Consider the following 21,835-nt stretch of genomic DNA (forward strand, 5'->3'; position numbering starts at 1 on the left):
TTCATTAAAAAATATTTAAAAAAATCAAAGTTAAAATGTGTGCAAAAATAATTCATTGTCAATAAAAGGCCATTTTTCAGTGAAAAAACAACCTTTGACCAGTTGTAATTGTTATCCCTATTTTACAGGCAGGAAAACGAGGCACAGAGATATTAACTTCTGTGCCCATGGTGTCTCAGGAAGTCTGTGACAGAACTGGGAATTCAACCCAGATCTCCCTAGTCCAAGTTCAGTGCCTTAAACACAAGACCATCCTTCCTCACTTGTTATTTCTGCATGTAATACATATCAGTGACTGCCGATCTGAGCTTCATTTGAAGCAGGAGAAGGCTCAGTGTTTCAGATCCAAACTTTGTTCTGGCACTCCTTGACACCCCCCCGTCCCCAAACACACATACACTGCCGCCTACTCCGCTCCATGAGGAATCTCTAGGGCAACAGAGTAACTAATTATTGACTGCCATTAAGGTAAGTCCCCAATTTCATTCAATATTTTTGAAATTCACAAATCAAAAGCAAATCTGCCTGCACAGATCAGAAAATAAGGAATCCAAAGCCTTTATTAATTCTCTTGAGTGAAGCAGCCCTGCAGCCTCCCCCAGGATGCAGCATGATATGAAAGGAAGTTCTGCTTTCCTATGCTGTCACTTTGTGGAACTTCTCTTGACAAAACACTTTGCACAGGATATAATCAGACTGAAATGATTTTATTAACACATGGTATTAGAAACATTATCTTTGTTAATAAATAGGTTTCTAAAGGCAAATTACTTCTTCCTCATTCACTCCCATTTAAAAAATGCCATGAGAGCTCCCAGTTCCATAGGCAAGAAGACTCATCCAAAATATCACCAGAGCATGGGCAGCTGCTAACAGTGTGAGGGTCAAGAGCCTATGAATGTCTTGTTGGCCATTAAGGGAATTTTCAGAGAAGACTGAGCTGGTACATAGCTGTACTCCATATAGGCATCTCTCTGAAGTGACTCTTATTCTCTGCTCTCAGCTTTCATTTACATAAAGAGCCTCTAGCTGTCCTGGTTGTGAAGAAAACCTCACAAATGTGAACTCAGTAGAAATGCAGAGATGGTCTACAAGAGTCTGCAGAGAGCTGGGAACAATAGCTCCGAGAGATGTGAACTGCCCCATTTATCCCAATGGGTGTTAACTCAGATGCCCAATGACAATCAATCATTCAAATGTCAAAATTGTTAACTATTTCATTTCTCATGCGAGAAAGGCGCATGAGGATCACAGTTCTGCACACTTCACTGTGAGCGATGTTTCTTTTTGATTCTATAAGTGGGAGACACCAACACTTATTCCCCCCAACCCCAATCAAGAAGGAGCTAAACCCAAGGTCTCGAGCAGAGCCCACGGGTGCACTGAAGTCCCACAGAGGGGCAGCAAAGTTCAAGAAGCCCAGTAGAGTTCAGAGAGCAGGCACAACCATATTTTGAACAGCAGCACAATCTACTGTGAGCAAATGATTTATTTTGGTGACTCACATGGGCGGAACTCATTTTGTTGATAGAAGAATACCACAGTCTTCCCCACCAACTCAGCCCCTTGTCCAGAGAGAAATAGGGAATAAGATCCCCATCCAAACTTGTTGTTAGCAACTTCTCCACTCCCACTCCCTTTTATAAAACCAATAGACAGACACAGGTGGTACATTTCTGTAGGCTCCTCAGAGTCTACAGACCCCTGCTGGACAGGGTTATGAATTACAACAAACAAACAAACAAAAACCACACATTGCTAGTCTTATCAGAGAAATTCACTCTTCATGGTAGCATGACTGAAGGTGGTCAACAATTTTTGCTTGAATTTTATTTATTTATTTGTTTAGTTTTGGAGACAAAAATGGCCTCTCTTCTCAAGGCAAATTTTCACATTTTCATAAATTTTGAAAAATTCTAGTTTTTCAACATAAAACCCAAAACTAAGAAACTGTTTTCTAAAGCAACCATCCCTCCTCCCCAGTTTTACAATGAAAGACACCCTCCCCCCACCCAAAAAAAGTAAAGAAAAATATTTGTTTCTTTCAAAAAAATTCATGGAAAGGTTTTCTATTTTTAATATGTTCTAATCCCAATACAGTTAAGTTTACAATTGAATATCACAATATGAAGGTCATGAATGGACCCCAAAAAGTTATTTAAAGAGCTTTTCACATCCTAGCAGCTGGATGTATTCACACCATTGCAATCAGCAGTCTCAGGAAAAGCCAGAATGGCTGGTAACACTAGAAAGCTGCACTTGAAGTATTGCGGACTGTATTCTGACTATTTTTATGGGAGGTGGGGGGAGGGAGAGGGGGAGTACCAAACACATACAAACAGATCCAATAACTGCCTAAAACCCTCTGAGTTCTTAAAGCTGATTACATATTTCCCTCTCCATGCTCTCCTGCTCTTTTCAGGAGTCAGGGGATTCAGATTTATTTATACTAATATTGCTTTGAATGTGTTTTATAAGCATCACTTAATGGATTTGTTTGGGCTGGGACTTGTTTCTTCAGAGCAAGCGATTCTTGTTCATTAGCAAGCCAATCCTGCCCAAGAAAACACAGGGATCGTCTCCCCACCTGTCACCACTGCTCCCTGGTGAATGTACATGTTCTCCTGAGCTTGACTCATTCATCCATTCCCCTTTCTGATTGAGCAGGTGCTACAAGTCCTTCGCAGTATTTCAAAATTGTTCTTGTCAGGCCAGACAGGCCTCAGCAGCTAAATATCACAGCTGTCTGTGATTTCTGCTGACTGTTCAAACACTCTATCTGCTTCCCTTCAAAGGGAAAGGATATGGTATGAAAACATTTTGGTTATGGCTATGCAGAATTAAGTTAGGGCTGGTCCACACTAGCTCTTTAAATCGAATTTAGCAGCGTTAAATCGAATTAAGCGTGCACCCGTCCACACCAGGAAGCCATTTAATTTGACGTAGAGGGCTCCTTAGTTCGACTTCGGTACTCCACCTCGACAAGGGGAGTAGCGCTAAATTCGACATGGCTATGTCGAATTAGGCTTGGTGTGGATGCTAATCGATCTTAGTAGCTCCGGGAGCTATCCCACAGTGCAACACTCTGTTGACGCTCTGGACGCCAGTCGGAGCTTGGATGTTCTGACCAGCCACACAGGAAATGCCCCGGGAAAATTTGAATTCCTTTTCCTGTCTGGACAGTTTGAATCCCATTTCCTGGTTGCTCATCGGGGCGAGCTCAGCAGCACCGGCAATGATGCAGAGCTCTCCAGCAGAGGAGTCCAGGCAATCTCAGACTAGAAAGAGGTCCCCAGCATGGACTGACCAGGAAGTCTCAGATCTGATTGCTGTGTGGGGCGATGTGTCTGTGCTTTCGGAGCTGCGCTCCAGCAAACGGAATGCAAAGACCTTCGAGAAGGTCTCCAAAGCCATGAGAGACAGAGGATACAGCCGGGATGCAATGCAGTGCCGCGTGAAAGTCAAGGAGCTGAGACAAGGCTACCAGAAACTCAGAGCGGCAAACTGACGCTCCGGAGCCCAGCCCCAGACATGCCGCTTCTATGAGGCACTGCATGCCATTCTTGGTGGGTCTGCCACCACTGCCCCACCAGTGTCCGTGGACTCTGAGGATGGGATAGTGTCGACGGACTGTTCCTCGGAGATGTTCGCGGACGGGGAAGATGAGGAGGACGAGGCAGTCGAAGGCGCTTTCCCCGACAGCCAGAATCTCTTCCTCACCCTCTCTGAGATCCCCTACCAACCCTCCCCAGCCGTTACCACGGACCCTGAATCGGGAGAAGGATCAGTCCGTAAGTGCTTTAAACAAGTTAATATTTATTTATTAAAAGCAGCTAAGAACAAGTTAACATTTTTTTTGTAACTAAACAGGGAGAGACATTAGGAGAACAGAAGGTCTACATACAGGGGGTGGAACTTTTATCTTCATAAGATATCTCCAGGAAACTCTCCTGGAGGTAATCTAAAAGTCTATGCAGGAGGTTCCTTGGCAGAGCTAGCTTATCGTGTGCCCCGAGGTAGCACACTTTGCCTTTCCATGCTATAAGCTGGAACTCCGGGACCATTGCCCTCACGAGCATGGCAGAGTAGGCCCCTGGGTGGTAGTGTCTTTCTTCCAGCATGCGCGCTCTCTCTGCCCCTGAGACTCTCCTCAGGGTGATCTCTCTCGCACACTCCTGCATGAAATTAGAGTAATTGGGGTACTATTAGTAATGGGAGCACTTAACTGTTCCTTTGCATAACAAGAAGCCTCACTTAACAGCCACGTGCTGCAGTCTACAGAGTGGCAGCATACAGGGATCTTTCCCAGTGAACAGCCGCGAGGGGGTGCAACAGGGGCCGAGTTTATGCTTTCAGGATTGCCTGCATCAAGAGGACAGAGCTGTACATTCACTTCTATGAATCCAAAAGTGTTTGGCTTACCATGCCTTGCTGCTACACGAATTCTTCTTTCCTGCAAAGGTTCTCTGATCTGCAGCCCAATACCCCAGGCAATGAAAGCACATTCAGAGAAATCGAACTTTCCATTAGTGAGTGCGCATGAGACAGGTGCTGTGCATACTCTTGTTCACAGACACCGAGTAGACTGTTTCTTTGTTTAAAAAATGTATCATTGTAAGAAATTCACTACCTTTTTGACACCACACAGGTGCAACTGTATCACGACCTGATGCACCATGCCCCTCACAGATGATGGCGCAAACTAGAAGGCGTAAGAAAAAGACAAGGGACGAGATGTTTGCTGAACTTATGGGATGCTCCAGAGCCGAGGCGGACCAGCAGAGCCAGTGGAGGGAGAACCTCAGTCAGCAGCACCGCTCACTCTGCGAACGGGAGGACAGGTGGTGTCAGGAGGACCAGCAGGCGACTCAAACGCTGCTTGGACTAATGAGGGAGCAAACGGACACGCTCAGGTGCCTTGTCGATGTTCTGCAGGACTGCAGGCAGGAAGACAGAGCCCCCCTGCACTGTATTTGCAACCGCCCACCCCCGCCTCAAACTCCAATCCCCCCCTCATCAAAAATAACAAGAAGGAGGGTCACCAGGGGCCGTGAAAACTGTCACTGCACCACAGGACAGTGTTAAATTACCCAAAAGCTATCAGTCACTACATTTTGAAAAGTCCTTCCCTTACTGTGTTGTTGATTATTAAAAGTAGTTTTCTGTTACTTACTTTTTCCGTCATGGTTTTTTACACAACGCTGTGTTAGATGTCTTGGGTGGGTCGTTGGGTGGTTGAGGGGGTAGTGTAATGCATAGTACAGTCACCTTTAGCAGGGTACAGAGACGGGGGCTGGATCAGCAGCATGTCACACACACAGTGCAGTCAGTAGGCGGTTAGCTGGTATGGGAGGTGGTTTGCAGGTTTTCTGTCGTTGGGGGTGGTACGTGCATTTGAGGCGGGGGAGGGGGGTTACAGATGTCATGCAACGGTCCCTGTAATGGACCGCAGAGCCACGCAGCAGAGGAATCTGTATCCGTCCTCCCCCGCAACAAGGCCACATAGCCCCCGCACACAGAGTCCAAAAAAGGAGGGATGGCCGGATCCGTTGAAACAACCAGTCCGGCACTGCTGACCGGTCTGGGAGCGGGAGCATGTCAAACCTCGACTTTAGAGGCAGTCTTTACATGACCACACACCCTACCCAGCACAGTGTGCGTCCCAGTTTCAACCCTTTAACGCAAAGTCATCAATAAAGACACCGTTGTAAAGCTACAGTGGAGCACGTACTTTAATTTTTAAATGTGTGTTAGAAGTTGGGGAAGCGGGGTGGACGGGGTATGTAACTGCAGAGGCTAGTCAACAGTAACTTGGTAAAGAAACAGGGGCAGGTTCAGCTTCTCTGTGAAGAAACTGAACAGTCACAGTTCACGCTGCTCACTGCTCGCTGGTACTTGAAGAGTTCCTTGTCGCTGTGCAAGGTGCCTGCATAGGGCTTCACGAGCCAGGGCATTAGCGGGTAGGCTGGGTCCCCTAAGATCAGTATGGGCATCTGTACATCCCAAGCGTTATTTTGTGGTCCGGGAAGAAACTACCTTCCTGCAGGCGTCTAAGCAGACCAGAGTTCCTGAAAACACGCACGTCATGAACTTTGCCTGGCCACCCGACGTTAATGTTGGTAAAACGTCCCCCATGGTCCACCACTGCTCGCAGCACCATTGAAAATTAGCCAAATTTCTCAGCAGCTGACTGCGGAAGAGGTGGACGATAAGTTGCGAGGAGCTGACAGCGGCCACAACTGCAGCGGGATCCGTGCTCTCAGTGCTGTGGCGCCCGCGCTGTCACTGAGAAGAAAAGTGCACGAACAGATTGCCAGCTGGCGCTTTCAGGGAGGGATGCTGGGCGTGATTGACGGTTCAATGATGACAGTTACCCAAAACCACCCTCCACACAATTCCCCCCCCCCCCCAGCATGCATTGGTGGGAAATCCCAGCATTCCAATGGGCGGCGGGGAGTGCGGGAACTGTGGGATAGCTTCCCACAGTGCACCGCTTCCAAAGTCGACGCTTCGCCCGTTACTGTGGACTCACACAGTCGAATTAGTGTATTTATTGTGGATACACAACTTCGACTTCATTAGGTGGATTCCACAAATTCGAATTAAGATGAATCGAAATAGTCTTGTAGTGTAGATGTACCCTTAGACTCTTACCTGGTTCTTACTTAATCCCACTTCCTGTTCACACAGAAAAAAAAGACGGTTACTCACCTGTAGTAACTGTTGTTCTTCGAGATGTGTTGCTCTATCCCATCCCAGTAGTAGCGTGCGCGCGTGCACGTGCTCTCTTTTTTTTTTTTTAACAGCAACTCTAGGCGGGCGGGCCCCCCCTGGGTGGGCGCGCTATATATATAGGATATATACCCGGCCCGTCCGCTCCCCTCTTCCTCTTTCTCTTGGCGGCTCCGACAGTGGGAAGGGGGGGAGGTCTGGAGGGGATACAACATCATCTCATCAGTACAAACAACTACATACAGGTTTCTCTTTTTTCTTCTTTCTTATCAGTTCTTGCTCCAGCAGTTCCAGTTAGGTGATTCCCCTAGGCGGTGGGGGCGGTGGGTGGGAGGAATGCAACAGCTAAGCCAAAGGCTGCATCAAGGCTGCTGCTCTGTTGCTGAGGAGGCAAGGGTCTGGTGGAATGGAGGTAGTGGTCTGGACAGAGTACAACAGTATGATGGAAGTATATAAGAGTCAGAAGGCAGTGAGAGAAGCCTGAGCCCTGGTGGAATGTGCAGTGGGTGGCGGGGATGGACATGGGGCACAAACACAGGAGCGTATGCACAATCGTGAATGAAAGGAAAGATGAAAGAGCCTAGGGTATGCCGCTCGTCCGCGGTATGTGAGGGTTTGAGGGAGGCAGAGCGTTGAGAGAGGGCTCTGTCCGATAGAGCTTGACGAGGCGCCAAGACGGAAGGGGGGTTGTTGTTAGGTCCGGAAGGATATCTAGTAAAGATAAAAGCAAGGCAGACACCGTAGTAGGGTGGAGGGAACGTGGTAATAACTTGTCCTGAGGCACATTGTTGGATTTCAATTTCAGCATGTTGGCATGGAACACATCAGCAGCGGCAAACTGCTCAGATGAAAGAAAGAGAGAGGGGAAGGCCCCACTGGGGGGGGCCACACTGGGGACTAAGCAAGGGGAAGAGCCTGGGAAGCAGATGACGGCGGGGAGGATGCGGGATCTGGCGAACAGGAATGGGCGGGGGCAGTATGGCGGCCAGAAATGGAGCTGGTTGTCTGATTGTCTACCACCGACCAATTGTCTACCACCGCGACCGAAGGAAAACTCGACGGCAGAACGAGGCGGAGGATCGCTGGTGAGGTGCCGGGTTTGTGAGACCGTGGGTGGCGCCAAGACCGGATGCGACAAGACGTGTCGGGCGACAGGTGTGGTTGCCAGGTGGTGTTGCAACATGGTGCCAGTGCAGCATGGCCGCCAGGGGTAGCATGGTGGTGGTCAGGCACTGTCCCTGCAGGCTGAGGAGCAGGACGGTCAGAGGCGCTCTGTCCCTACAGAGAGTGGACACAGAGTGCTGATCCACGATCGGCGGGAGAAGTCCGCGGCAGACTGCTGATGGGGAGCGAGGCCTCCCAGGATCCTTCTCTCTCTTTCGCCTTGGCGAGGGCTAGCGCGGGGAAGGCCACACTTCTGGAAAAGAGAATAGAAGGCGGGAGGGGAAACCAAGAGGAAGGAAGGATCTGCTGGGAAGGATCGATAAACTGAGGACCTGGTACACTGGGCAGACTGGTACATCTGCTCTCCTGCTCTCCTGGGGAAGGAGGCAGGTCTTGCGACTCAGGGCCGTGACGAAGGCTCATGGTCCAGCGAGCACCGAGAGTGCGGCCAGCTGAGACGAGGGCTGGGAGTGAGTGAGACCGGAGGCCGGTGAGGACTGAAACCCCGGATCGGAGCGGGGGACTAGGAGACCCCGGGAGAGGAGGGCGGCTCGCGGGTGACCCAGGAACCACACACACCGGGGAGTGGGTCCAGCAGCATACCCAGAGGAGCCAGTGAAGTGAACAGAGGCGGGCCTGAGTGGCACTGGCTGCCAACGTGGCGGCAGACAGCCATAGGCAAGCGGGAGCCTGGTGGCCGTGGGGCAAGCGACCGGGCAGGCGTTGGCCCGTGTACTACGAGTTACCCTCGCCTGAGGCTGTACAAGCCAAGGCTGACCCTGGGAATTCCTGGATGAATTCATTCTCTGTATGGAATTCAATGATTGCCCCAGAGGCCTGATTTACTCCTCGGGATCAGAGTTCAGGAGTACTTTCCATGGGATGCCCCTAGTGACTTTCACTGTGGCCTCACCAGAGAACGTACAGCCCGTCGGTGAGGAAAGGGACCATATGAGTGGTACTTTGGGTGCACCCTTGCCGCCATGCACACTGATGACCCTGATACGCATAGAGCATAGGGCGAGGGGGGGTGAACAGGCACTAGTTGTACCCCAGGCCAGGCCCTGAGGTAACACGTGAGTAAAAGGCAACGGGAAGAACGTGGAAAAATACCAAGCCCCTCTGAGGTCGGTCGCCCCTTCAGCCTCGGGATCCCAGGATGGGATGGCTGTTCGCTGAGGGGACCTGCTGAATCTCATAGGCGAGACCTCCTTAGTGAGTTCCTGCTGGCCTAGGATGGAAGAGTTTCCCATGAGACCCAGGGGGGCTGTTTCCTGGCCTTAGGGGCTACCTGTAGCTCGAGGGAGAGGAGGCGTCGAGATGGGCAGGCAGAGCTCGAGTGAGGGGAAGGGAGAGACCTTGAGGAGGGAGGGAAGCTGGCCGAATGACAGAGGGGGTCCCTGCGCCATTGGAGGATGTTTGTTGTGCGCCTGAGCCTCGTAAGGTTGAGTTGGGGACCCTGGCCGACCTTCGCGGGTGTGACGAGAGGGCATAGCCGGGAGGTAGCGGCCAGGCTTGCTGAGGCCGAGCGTGTCGGCTGCGGCGCCGGTGGCTGAATTGCCTGAAGGCCTGCGCTGGCAGAGAGCAGCGTGCCTATGCCAAGTGATGGCGTGAGGCAGCAGCCTGCCAGAGTTGCGAGATGGAGTGCGCGAGCCAACGAGCAGAGAAGATGCAGCTGCGCCTGCAGCCCGGCCTGTGGAGCTCAAGGGCGAGCACTTGGCGCGAAGCGTCCAGCACTCGCGAGCCAGCGCCAGCCGAGACTCTCCAGCGGCCGCGTAGTGCTGCAGGACTCTCTGTAGAAAGACGGCAGAGCTTGAGGCGCGCCGCCACCCACAGGAGCGGATAAGCAGGGGCTACACCAAGTGGCCGCCTCGTGCGCTCGCCCTCGTTTGGGCACAGGCCCAGTGGCAGGGCCCCCCCAAAATACATCACGCCAGGCCAAGGTGCTCCCCAGCCTCTTTTATGGGGGGGGGGGCCTGGTTGTAAGCGGGAGGAGGAGGAGCCAGAGGCTCCGGGACGCTCAGGCGGGGGAGGAGGAAGGAGAAGATGGTGGGCCCCCGACGGGTCGGGTCCTGTGGAGCTCGAGCTCTGGACAGGCCTCCTGGTGCGGACGGGACGGCTCTGGAGGGGTGGGACCGGGGGGGCTGTAGGAGGGGAGGAATGGAGTCGAGAATCCTCGAGCTAGCTTGGGGAGTGATCAAGCAGGGGGACGGCTGGATCACCCCTCTAGCGGCGAGACTGACCACCAATGGAGGCAGATGGGATCGGAGAGTCTGCTCCTCTGGAAAAGAGGGCACCTCGGAAAAAGCTCGCAGAGTTACTCGCTATGTGACGCGGCGGCGGGGCGTCTGGGAGGGCCTGGAGGTGGGTAGCTCTCCTGGTACGGTAGAGTCGGATGCGAATCGCGGCCGGTCGAGGGCATGGGGCCGGGTACCAGTGCAGTGAGACTGGTGCAGCGGTCGAAGGCCAGAGGCTCGCGGGGGGTCGAGATCCGGAGTTGACTGGGATGATCACAGGTGCCGTGAGTCGTCCGGTGGGGGCTTGGGACGGCTAGCGGACCTGGGTCGACTGCGAGAGGACTGATGCTGACGGCGGCGGGAAGCGTGTGGCGCTGTCGTTGATGCGGAGCCTGACCAGACCTCGGTGATCCGGACCGGAAGGAACATACCTGTGCTGTCAGCGAGGTGCGATGCCGCTGAAGCAGTAGGGCCACGGTCGGCACCCCCGTAAGCTCCCCGACGGTGCCGTAGGCCCACAGGCCGTAGCGGAGGTTGACACTGCGCGCCCTTGGCCGGTGCCGATCCACCCCCCCGGGACAGTACGCCTCGACCATGGCTAGCACCGGGATGCGACCATGGCTGGGACCCGGATACGCCCCAGCGAGGTGCCAAGCCAGACTCGCGGCGGATCAGCCTGGGGCGCTGGCGGTCCGCGAGCTCTGGAGCGAACTCGCGAGACCATAGAGCGCGCCGAGTCAGTCCGGGGCGGCGGCGGGGCTGGCGGCTGGGGCGCCGGGCGCGCAGGCGTCGCGCGAAGGACGATGAACGATCGGGGCGAATCGGCCGGGCGCACGGCGAGGCGCTCGGAACTCTTGCCTGGCGCGCGGGCTCGGGCGTGCGGCTGCTTGACACCGGAACATTGGTCGGCGCGCGGGCGGGTGCTGCGCGCGCGGCGGGAACGGCGCGGGAGCTAACGGTGCGAGCGAGCATTACGCGTGCGACGTGCCGGCCGCGATCCGACGGAACATCGGCGCCGGGGCTGCGCAAGCGGCCTGCCGTGCTCCTGCGCTGGTGCGCGGTGAGGTGGGTGCTGCCGGGCCGGCGCGCATCGGCGGCTGCGACAGACGCCTGCGGGCGGCGGGGCGGCGAGGGCGAGCAGCGCGCGAGCTCGCGTGGTCGGAGCTCACGGCCGCTTTTTCGGCGGCGGGGCCGGGGCGGCCGCTGTGACGAGCCGGCCGCTCGCCGCCCGTCCCGGGGAGCTTAGCGCGCGACCAGGAGCCAGAGGCTCTTGCCAGCTGGCGAGCGCGGGAGAGTGCGCGGCGATCCGCGGAGAGCGCCGCCTGAGGCGGCGGGCACAGAGCTCGGCGCTTGGCAGCGGCGCAGGCTCTGGGAGCGCGTGGAGCGGACGGCCGCGCCCTGACCGACCAGCGATGCGGCGGCCGGCTCGCACGGCGGCGCAGCGGCTAGAGCGGAGCTCGGCGCGAAGGCGGACGGAGCGATCCGACCGCGGGTCACGCCCAGCGTCAGCTCTCGCGGACACGGCGCAGGCTCAGGCGGCAGCGAGCGGCTCGCGATCCGGCGGAAGGCGCCGGCGGTGCGAGCCGACGATGCGACTGGCGCGTGCGCAGCGGCGGAGGCTCGGAGCGCCGCACTCGAGGTGCGAGCGGCCCGAGGTGCATAACGGGGAGCTCAGGTGGCGGAGAGCTGGGCGGCCGCGGTTCGTCGCCGAGGCGGGGTCAGCTTGTAAAGCCGCAGCCAGCGGCGGGGGCGCCGGGAGGCAGCGGCAGGACCTCTGGCATCCAGCCGGTGCCGCTCCAGCACGAGGCAGCGAGCGAGGCGCCGCGCCGGGTCCGGAGAGCGAGCCCTCTGGTGAGCTGTTCAAAGGGGCTTCCAAAGCCCCCACCAAGGGCAGCGGGAAAGCGCTCCCCGACTCCTGGCAGAGCTCTTGTCCTCAGCACTCCCTCGGCGCAGCCCGGGAGAAGATCTCTTGTCGGCAGCGGCTTGTGGCGGCAGGCAGTGCACTTCACTGCTACCGTGGCCGGAGAAGAAGAACGGAGAGGAGGGGAAGGGACCAACCCCTGTAAAAAAAACCCTGTGGCTATGGTGACAAACGGCGGAGGGCGAAGGGAAAAAAAAGGAGAAAACTAAAAGTAGCTGGAAGTGGAGATAAAAGCTAAAGTGAACTGCAGCACAGCTGTGGGCACCTAACTGAAGGAAGAACTGAGGAAAGCAAGGAAAGAACCTCTGTCCCAGGTTTGGAGGTGCTTTCAGACCCGGTTATCTGACCCAGATGGGGGTAGGTGAGAACCCAGCTCCAATTCAAGTGACTGGAAACTACCCACTGTGTGGTGAGGACACAGGCTAAATCACTCCTGTGCAGACAGTCCTCCAATGTCCTTTCCAAAATTCTCCTCTCACAGGATATGCTTGCCTTGTAGTGCTCCCACCTGACCTAATGTAACACTGTGGGCACTCTCTGCCTCAGTTTCCCTTCTCTCAGAGGCCCGTAAGACCTCCACACAATCCAAAAGGGTGTAAGAAAAAATTCTCCTGCTGGGGCTCTACTTTATTTAATACATATAAACCTGAAATAAATTCTCTTCCCTTGGGCTCAGGGGCTGTACAGCTGCCATCCTGGGGGCCTCTGCTTTTCAGTCCTGACCTCTCGGGCCTGTAGTCACGCCTGCTGGCTCAGGGATTGCACAACCCTCTGCTCCAGGGACTATGGTCTCTTGGAGCTCCTCTTCCTTTGGAGAGCTTCTCTCTCTCTCTCTGAGCACCTCCCTGCAACTGATCCCTGATGCTTGTTTTATCAGGCCGAGGTGCTCGTTATTCAATTAACTACCAAGATAGGCCAGTTCCTCTTAAATTAGCTCATCATGGGTAGCCTGGGACCAAACTCTGCTTTAAGAGGCCAGCAACTCCATGACACCCCCTCAAAGGACGGAAAAGTTCTCCCGCAATTGACACAACTGACTGGGGAAAAATCTCATAGCATCTCAACTCAAAAACCCACAAAACATGCACACACACAGGCAAGTGCTGGAACAGTGAGAGCACGGTCACGTAGTTAGGACTTTGCCATGGGAGCACTCAAACCTGGGGAAGGCTCATCCGGGGTGCTAAGACCCATGAGCCCATCTCCCAGGTTAACTCTGCAGTGCAGACACAGCCTTAGTATACACCATCACTGAAGAGTTAGCCTGAGTTCTTACTTGAGTATTGCTCTTAACCCTCCACTCCTCAAATACACAAAACCCTCTCACTTTAATTTAGTGGAGTTTTAAAACCAGACTTTGGCCTGGATGCCAATCAATAGAGTTAATTCTGCAGTGAAGACATACTCTGTGTTGTCACTGGGGAAGTGGGGTTGATCCAGTGCTAGTGGAACTAGCCTCGGTCACTGAATGGAATCGAGAGAGCACAGGATGTGCAGATAAGTAGAGAGCCAAAACTGGCACAAGCCACCAAATTGCACTACATAAGACTTCAGTCTCAAGCAGTTTTACAAACAAACCAAGGGTAGGGGAGGCATCCATGGTCTTCAGTGTAAACCCTCAGCTTCCTTTCTTAGCCAAGGACATGGGACTACATCTATCCTTTTTCACACACTTCATTTTCTACCACTGTTTGCAGCTAAGGCAAACTGAGTAACAGGTAATGCTTGGCTCAGTGGCACTTCACTCAGCCTTGCCAGGTCTCCAAACCCAGCTTTCATTCCACTCGAAGGTCTGAGCCTAACCTAATGAAAGTGGAGAACATCATACAAACAGATGGCAAGTTCTTTGCAAACGCAGAACCAAGTTATAACAAGAGTCTCCCAATTCTGGAAATGGTTGTTAAGGACCTGTAAGCTGGGAGCAAAGCAAAGAAAGTGCAAGTGGGTCACTGTGCCAATGTCCCGCCACCTGCTTATCTCTAAAACAAGATACAATGAAAGACAAAAATAATCTTTACTGGGTACAAACGTGTTACAGGAAAATTCACAGTAGCAGCCTTTGCTCTTAATACTGCAGCTGAGCCTTAATACTTTCTGTTACTTAGCATGATCAACTAAACTGGGACTAGAGACCCAAGGTGAAATCCATTGCATGCACTGTACATAAGAAAGAGAGAAAGAAAGAAAGAAAGAAAGAAAGAAATCCACCTTGATCCCTCTTGTCTACATATTCCATGCACAAAAGCAGAACAAATCTCATGAAGAGATGGAAAGAAGCTGACTATAAAAATCAATCTTTTGAATTAGTTTAGCAAGATGCTGCTTTCCCCATATGCTTAGCAGTGCCCTGTAAGGAGTCTCAAACAGTAGGCGAGGCTGGGTGGTGGAGTAAAAACAAGGGACTCTCTACTGGTCCACACTATCTATTTCCCTTGATGTGGGGTTGTTGTTTTGTGTGGGGGTTTTGTGACTGCACTAAGAAGGGTCAATGGCTTCCAGATGGAGAAATGCAGCTTCTCAGAGGACCACCACCATGATTTGTATTTTGAGTGTGCCTTGTACTCCACAACACCAACTCTAATGCAGTCCTTGCAGCAGCAAGATAAGTGTGAGAGACTGGGAGAGTACATGTGGCATATCCTATGCAATTTGTCTTCCTAGGATTTCTGAAACTCACAAAGGAGTTAAGTCTGGCAGGGATACCAAGGAAGGAAAATCCCAGATGCAGATGCTTTCCTCTCCTCTAAGAGATGCAGCAGCCAACCTCCAAATAGAAGTCAGCTGAAAAGGAATTGGTTATGGCATTTAAAACCAATGGGTAATTTGGCTTTGGACTCAACAGGCAACCCTTCTTCCCCTCCAAACACTAAATCCATGTAACTCTATCCCCAAGGCTTAGAAAATACTGTGCTGATAAGTACAGTCATTATAGTAAAATTTTTATAGGCTATGTTATATTGTCTTCGCCAATAAATCTTGGTATCAGTGGCTTACTTGGTGTTTGTTAAACCAGTCCAGATGCTTTAGAAAGAAAGTGATTGATCCAGCTACTGAAACTGGCCCCAAACCTCCCAATGACATGAAGCAACAAGAGTAAAATTTTGCTCTCTACTCACAGAGGATAACTCAGCTTTGACAGTCTATACTCCCTGAAAACACAGAAAAAGGGACACCAGGGTAAAGGATGGAAAACAAAGGCTGACTACCAGGAAAAGCTTCCCTTCAGGAGGATCACTTAGGATGTTGAACAGTTTCCAAGGGTAATGCTGGGAGCGTCCTCCACTGGATTATCTAAAACTAGATTGGACAGTGTTCTGGTGAGGTCTGTAGGGAAGGACCCTTTGTTGGCCTTTGCGTGGGGGAAAGGGGGAGAGGGTAGTCTAAACAAGATCTATTAGGGATGTTCTAGCTCTAATTTCTCTGAATATATGTTCAACTGCTTCTTCCACCAAGTCCCTTCAGTAAATACTGCCAGAGGCTATAGCATTCATCTAAGAAAGGCCTGGGGCCAGTATACAGAGGGACACAGAGATCCTCCAGCAATGTCAAACCAGGTGCATGGACACCAAATTCATACAGTCCAGAGAAACTGAAATTCAGCTCAGAGTCCAGCACCAGAGTGCTCTAGTGCCACTGACAAAACCGCCCCAGATAGTCTCCAGCGAGAGAAGACAACACAACAGCTTTGCATTCCTCTTTAGTTTCTAGCAATATTATTCTTCCTACAGGCATCTAGCACAACTCTCTGCCCTGCCAGGCCCTGAATAATGATGGATAAAAATGCTCCTGTGTTCCCAAGGAGAAAAGTCTACAGGTACTAGTCACTACAGGCAGATACAAGATGCCCAGCAGAGGGCACCAAATTTTATGGTCTAAAACACCACCCTAGGCACTCTCATGCTAAACCAAACATGGCTAGTGCAGCCCTATGGTGCTTCTAACAAGGAGCTGCATGTGGCCAGCCTTCTCAATACAGTGCAGGAAATGGAGTCCTCCCATCACCTGCTACTAATTGCATCGGCAGTGGTCAGGGGTTAAGAGGGAAGTAAGCAGATTAATTCTATTAGACTCTGGAATAGTGTCTCAAGGGAAATAAGGAAAATCCCATCATTTAGAACAAAACAGGGGAATACACTGCCAGGGAGCTATGTTGGCCTATCTGAGGATTAGGGGGCTGGACTAGAAGGCGCCATCTTTTCTAGCTCCAGTTTCCATGAGTCAGCATAATGCAGAGTTTCATGGTGGTGAGGCCCCTCTAGAAACAAACCAGGGAAGATTCCTCAGCTGAAAGCAGCATAGTGAGCAAACACTGGCCAGAGCCTCAGCCTGGTGCCAGCAGAGTTAGAAGCGCTAACGGAGCGGGCTCCCTTACCTGTTTCCCGGTGACAGGCTTTCAGCGCAATACTTGTTCTTTTCCAGAAGTCAGGTTGAGGTAAGCATGCATCAATCAAGATCTCCTGCTTCAGCAACCTTCTGGTGCTACTGGGCTGGCTGACCTGTCAGGGACAAAAAACAAACAAACAAAATATACTAGAGTGTCAGGAACTGGGAGAAGATTTCAGGCTTCATTTAGTCACTTCTGTTTATGCAGCCACTAGTCAAAAGTTCCTTGCGTGCCTGAATGAGCACAATGAAAACACACAAACTTCTCCAGGCATATATGCAGCAAATTCCCCAAGGAGCAGTCCCTTCTCACTCCTCAATGCCATGCCTAAGTAGTCAGCCTGGGCACAGTGGTCCCTTTACGGAGAAGGAAGAATCTGTCCACCAAGGCTCTGAAGCAGCAACAGAGTTGCTCTTCATTTGTTACTGACTCTTCAGGAGCAGAGCAGGCTCCACAGAGGTTACACAGGGTTTCATGGTTAGTGCATTCACGGAGTCACATGGCATTGAGGATTCCCTGACCTTCAGGCATACAGGCAGCATGGAAAGAGGCAGGAAGGTGGGGATGAAAGGAAAGAATGCAGCATCAAGGCCAGCATGGCTGGTAGAGTGAAAGAAATGAGGACACAGTAAATGAGATCCAAGATGTAGGCTGGGGCAGACATTTGAAAGATGAAGACAAGAAATGTAAACTCAGTGAAGAGGCAGAGGGACAAAGGGAGCACTGAAAGAGGGATGACCTGATTAGGCAAGGAAGATGATGTTAGCAGCTGTACTTTGGATGCACTGACGTGGAGTGACAGGAATGACAAGGAGGTTGGAGACGAAGAGGCTATAGTGATCAAGGAGGAACGGCTTTTGCCACTGGGACAGAAAGGAGGGAGCAGATTGTCAATAGGTTGTGAGGAAGTGACAAGACTTGATAACAGTCGGGATCTGTAGGAAGGCAGAGAGGGTGGAGTCAAAGATGACTCCAGGGTAGTGATGCTATGTGACCTGGAGGAGACCTGCTGTCCACAACAGTGGAGAAGGGCAAAAGTGAAGCAAGGGGTTGGGAAGAACACTAAGGAGCTTGTTTTTATCCATGTTAAATTAGAACTGCCAGTGAGCCACCCAGGATGAGGTGATGGAGAGACAGACTGGCTAGAGAGAAACAGGACAAGAAATAAAAGCGGAATCCTTGTGAATGGATAAAGTCTCTCAGGGATAAGGTATAGAGTGAGAAGGGACAGTGTGTCCCAGGACAAAACACTGTGCAACTTACACAGAAAATGGAGGAGGGGGAACTGCCAAGGAGATGCTGAAAGAGCCATTTAGGATATAAACTGGACACTAGGAAGTTTAGACTTGAAATTAGACGAAGGTTTCTAACCATTAGAGGAGTGAAGTTCTGGAACAGCCTTCCAAGGGGAGTAGTGGGGGCAAAAGACATATCTGGCTTTAAGACTAAGCTTGATAAGTTTATGGAGGGGATGGTATGATGGGATAGCCTAATTTTGGCAATTAATTTGGCAACTGATCTTTGATTATCAGCAAGTAAGTATGCCCAGTGGTCTGTGATGGGATGTTAGATGGGGTGGGATCTGAGTTACTACAGAGAATTCTTTCCTGGGTGCTGGCTGGTGAGTCTTGCCCACATGCTCAGGGTTTAACTGATCGCCATATTTGGGGTCGGGAAGGAATTTTCCTCCAGGGCAGATTGGCAGAGGCCCTGGAGGTTTTTCGCCTTCCTCTGCAGCATGGGGCATGGGTCACTTGCTGGAGGATTCTCTGCAGCTTGAGGTCTTCAAACCACAATTTGAGGACTTCAATAACTCAGACATAGGTTAGGGGTTTGTTACAGGAGTGGGTGGGTGAGATTCTGTGGCCTGCATTGTGCAGGAGGTCAGACTAGATGATCATAATGGTCCCTTCTGACCTTAAAGTCTATGAGGAATTGAACCAAGAGAGGAGGAGACTGCAAAAGCCAAAGAAGGAGGGGCTATCAGGAGGAAGAAGTGATCAGCAGCATCAAACACTGCAGAAAGTTCAAGGAGGAGGAAGACAGAGAAAGTGGCACACGGATTGCCCAGGGAGAGACTGTTCGAGACCTTGTCGACAGAAGTTTCACTGGTGTGAGGAGGGTGGAAGGCAGATTGGCAAGTTTCTGGCTGTGTGTTTCAGAGAAGTAGTATTTATAAATGGTAAGAAGAGGGCAGCAAGCGAATGGCGAAGGTGTAGGGAGGCACTGAGAATGGACAAAGATACATGACTAGCTAGGAGAGGATGGGTTCCATAGGAAAAGTTGGAAGGGGTGTACATAGTGAGCAAACAAAAGACCTTGTAGTCAGTGTTTGGGGTAAAGGAGGAAGAGCCCTTGGGAGAGGAGCAAGTAGAGAAAGGTCATACCAGATCTTCTCAGTCTTCCCCTCGGAGAAGTCAGCAGGATGCTGGGCAGAGAGGGAGGAGCAGTACATGCCATACAAAGTAGTTGCTCTGCTGAGCAACACTGGGTCTGGATCGCACTCTCACTGACAGATGGGATTCAGACAGGAACTGGCGCAACACAAACCTATGCCAGAGTGGTTACAGGGCTTCTCTCTCTCCTCACACTCCCCCTTCACCACCTCTCTCCTCTGACTAGCACAGCTCTGGCATCCCCCGTGCCCTTTCAAGTGCCAGATGTCACATGCCGGTCTGGAGTTTTAGCCTCTTACAGCATAGGGGGTCCGAGTGTGTAATAAACACATTTATGGTTTAGGAGAAAAGATAGATGACAAACTCCTTTCAATCACCCATCAGACAATCCCGGTGAAGCACACTGAGATGGGGGCGCAGCACAGCATGCCAAGCCTCCATTCCCTGTTGTGCTCTCTGAATGAGCCAGCCAGCATGAGCTAGCACAGCATTTATTTTGCTAGCCAGCAAAATGTAAATGTCATTAGTGTTCAGCAAGCTGGTGAGTGCTAATGTCACGCCAGGCCGCATTCAATTAGATCCCTATCATGCACACTGGTATCAGCAGATCTCCCCTCCACCCCCTACAACACCTTTGCCTTCCCCAGTGTTATTTCATACTTCCCAGATTTAAAAAAGGATGGAAATAGGAAACCAGAACTCTAAACATTGGGACCAGTCTGACACAGCCAGACTTGTGACACATACACCTCCTATGTCGTTAATTCAGCAATCGTAGAGTGGTAGCATAGCCCCTGGTCTAACCGCTACACAAATGGTCAGGAAGTCTGGCTTGTATTTTTGGCTCTGACACTGGCTTGCTATGTGACCCTAGGCAAGTCAATTAGGAATACATTTTCAGCGAAATCTCCCCCTTCTTTCACATATGTACACATACATACTTGTTCCCTGCACTTCACAGATGCAAGCACCTAAGGCTGCTATATATGCCAAACACATGCACCTATGCAAGTGCTAGACTCTATTTAAAGGGAGAAAAGAAGTATTGACATGAGTGCAGCTGGTTGCACGTACAAAGTGTAAGCATAAGTGCTTGTGTGTGCAATTTTGTCCATGCACATGAGTAGATTGCCCATGGAAATCTACTCCATTAATCGCTTTAAACTCTGTTTCTTCAAATGTACAATAGGGATATTTTCCTGCCCCTTGGGGGGCTAATTCATTCATGTTTATAAAGTGAGACTATCTGATGGAAGGTGTCATAGGCAGGTGCACAAATTACCATGAATCATCAAAAATTTGATTCAGTGATATTTTTAGTAACAATTTTCCCTTTCCATTAGGAAGGTATAGTGCTGCCCTTGTAGGTAACAACTGTTCATTGTCTAAGGCCATTTCAAGCAATGCACCATTAGAAACAGAAGCACAGGGCTGTAACATAGTTAGGGTCACTAATGTTATATTTTGAGTTGTATGTGTTCTCATGAGAGACATTTATTCATGTATCTTCAGTCATCTCAAATCATAGGGTTAGAAGGGATCACAAGGGTCATGTAGTCTAACCTCCTGCCAAGATGCAGGATTTGTTGTGTCTAAACCATCCAAGACAGATGGCTATCCAGCCTCCTTTTGAAAACCTCCAGTGAAGAAGCTTCCGCAACCTCCCGAGGAGTCTGTTCCATTGTCCTGCCGTTCTTACAGTTAGGAACTTTTTTCTGAGATTTAATCTATGCTGTAATTTGAACACATTCCATCTTGTCCTGCCCTCTGTGGTAAAGGAGAACAACTTTTCTCCATCTTTTTATGGCTGCCTTTCAAGTACCTGAAGACAGCTATCATATCCCCCCTTAATCTCCTCTTTTCCAAACTAAACCTACCCAGTCCCTTCAGCCGTTGCTCATATGGCTTGCATTCCATCCCTTGGATCATTTTTTGTCGCTCACCTCTGGATCCTTTCCAGTTTCTCTACATGCTGTTTATACATTGGTGACCAAAATTGGACACAGTACTTCAGCTGAGGCCTAACCAGCACAGAGTACAGTGGTATTATTACTACCCGTGACTTGCATGCTATGCCTCTGTTAATGCAACCTAAAATTGCATTTGCTTTTTTTTGCAACAGCATCACATTGCTGACTCATGTTGAGGTTGTGATCCACCACAACTCCCAGATCCTTTTTGGCAGTGCTGCTGCCAAGCCAGTTTTCCCCCATTCTGTATTTGTGCATTTGTTTTTTCTTCCCTAAGTGTAGTACCTTACATTTGTCTTCGTTGAATTTCATTTTGTTGCCTATAGGCCAGCTCTCCAATTCCTCAAGATCCCTCTGAATTTTAGCTCTATCCTCCAAAATAATGGCCACCCCCCTAGTTTTGTGTCATTTGCAAACTTCATCAGTATACTCTCTAGGTCATCCAGGTCATTAATAAAGATGTTAAACACCAGACCCAGAACAGATCCCAGTGGAACGCCACTTGAGACTTCCCTCCAATCCGACATCATTCCATTAATAGTTACACTTTGTTTGTGGTTGTTTAACCAATTATGTATCCACTTAATGGTAGTTCTGTCGAGTCTACATTTCTCCAGGTTACTTATCACAATGTCATGTGGGACTGTGTTGAAGTCCAGATATATTATATCGCATTCCCCCTATCCACCTGATCATGGAATATTATAGACAGAAAGGACTTATTAGTTCACCAAGTCCATCCTTCCTAGCCAATGAAAGATTGTGCCCTTCTTTGTCCAATATTTGGTCCAATCCAGTTCTGAACAGTGGAAGAAATGGGACTACCCTTCTTTGATTTGCCAGACCATTGCGAAGTCTAACAGATCTCATGATTAGAGACCTCTCATATAAACTGTCTACATCTTCTTCACATTAATTTCATCCCTTTACTCCCAGCCCACCTCCAATAAATCTGGCAACATGGTGATGTTAGTACTATAAGACGACAGGAAGCCATCTACAGTAGGTCTGCCTCTCCAATGGGTTAGTTA

At 50.8% G+C, this 21,835-nt stretch overlaps 1 protein-coding gene across 11 annotated transcripts in view; it reads right to left on the reverse strand.

The window, feature by feature from the left end:
• The window catches only part of TSPAN18 (tetraspanin 18), a 223,270-nt gene that overhangs the window by 70,873 nt on the left and 130,562 nt on the right, over positions 1-21,835 (reverse strand). For all 11 annotated transcript variants that reach the window (XM_039538219.1, XM_039538227.1, XM_039538226.1 and 8 more), the window contains one exon: positions 16,427-16,550. In XM_039538219.1, the coding sequence (XP_039394153.1) occupies positions 16,427-16,550 (124 nt within the window). The remainder of the gene's footprint in view (positions 1-16,426; positions 16,551-21,835) is intronic.

Source organism: Mauremys reevesii, linkage group 4 (genome assembly GCF_016161935.1).
Source record: "Mauremys reevesii isolate NIE-2019 linkage group 4, ASM1616193v1, whole genome shotgun sequence".
Lineage (NCBI taxonomy): Eukaryota > Metazoa > Chordata > Testudines > Geoemydidae > Mauremys > Mauremys reevesii.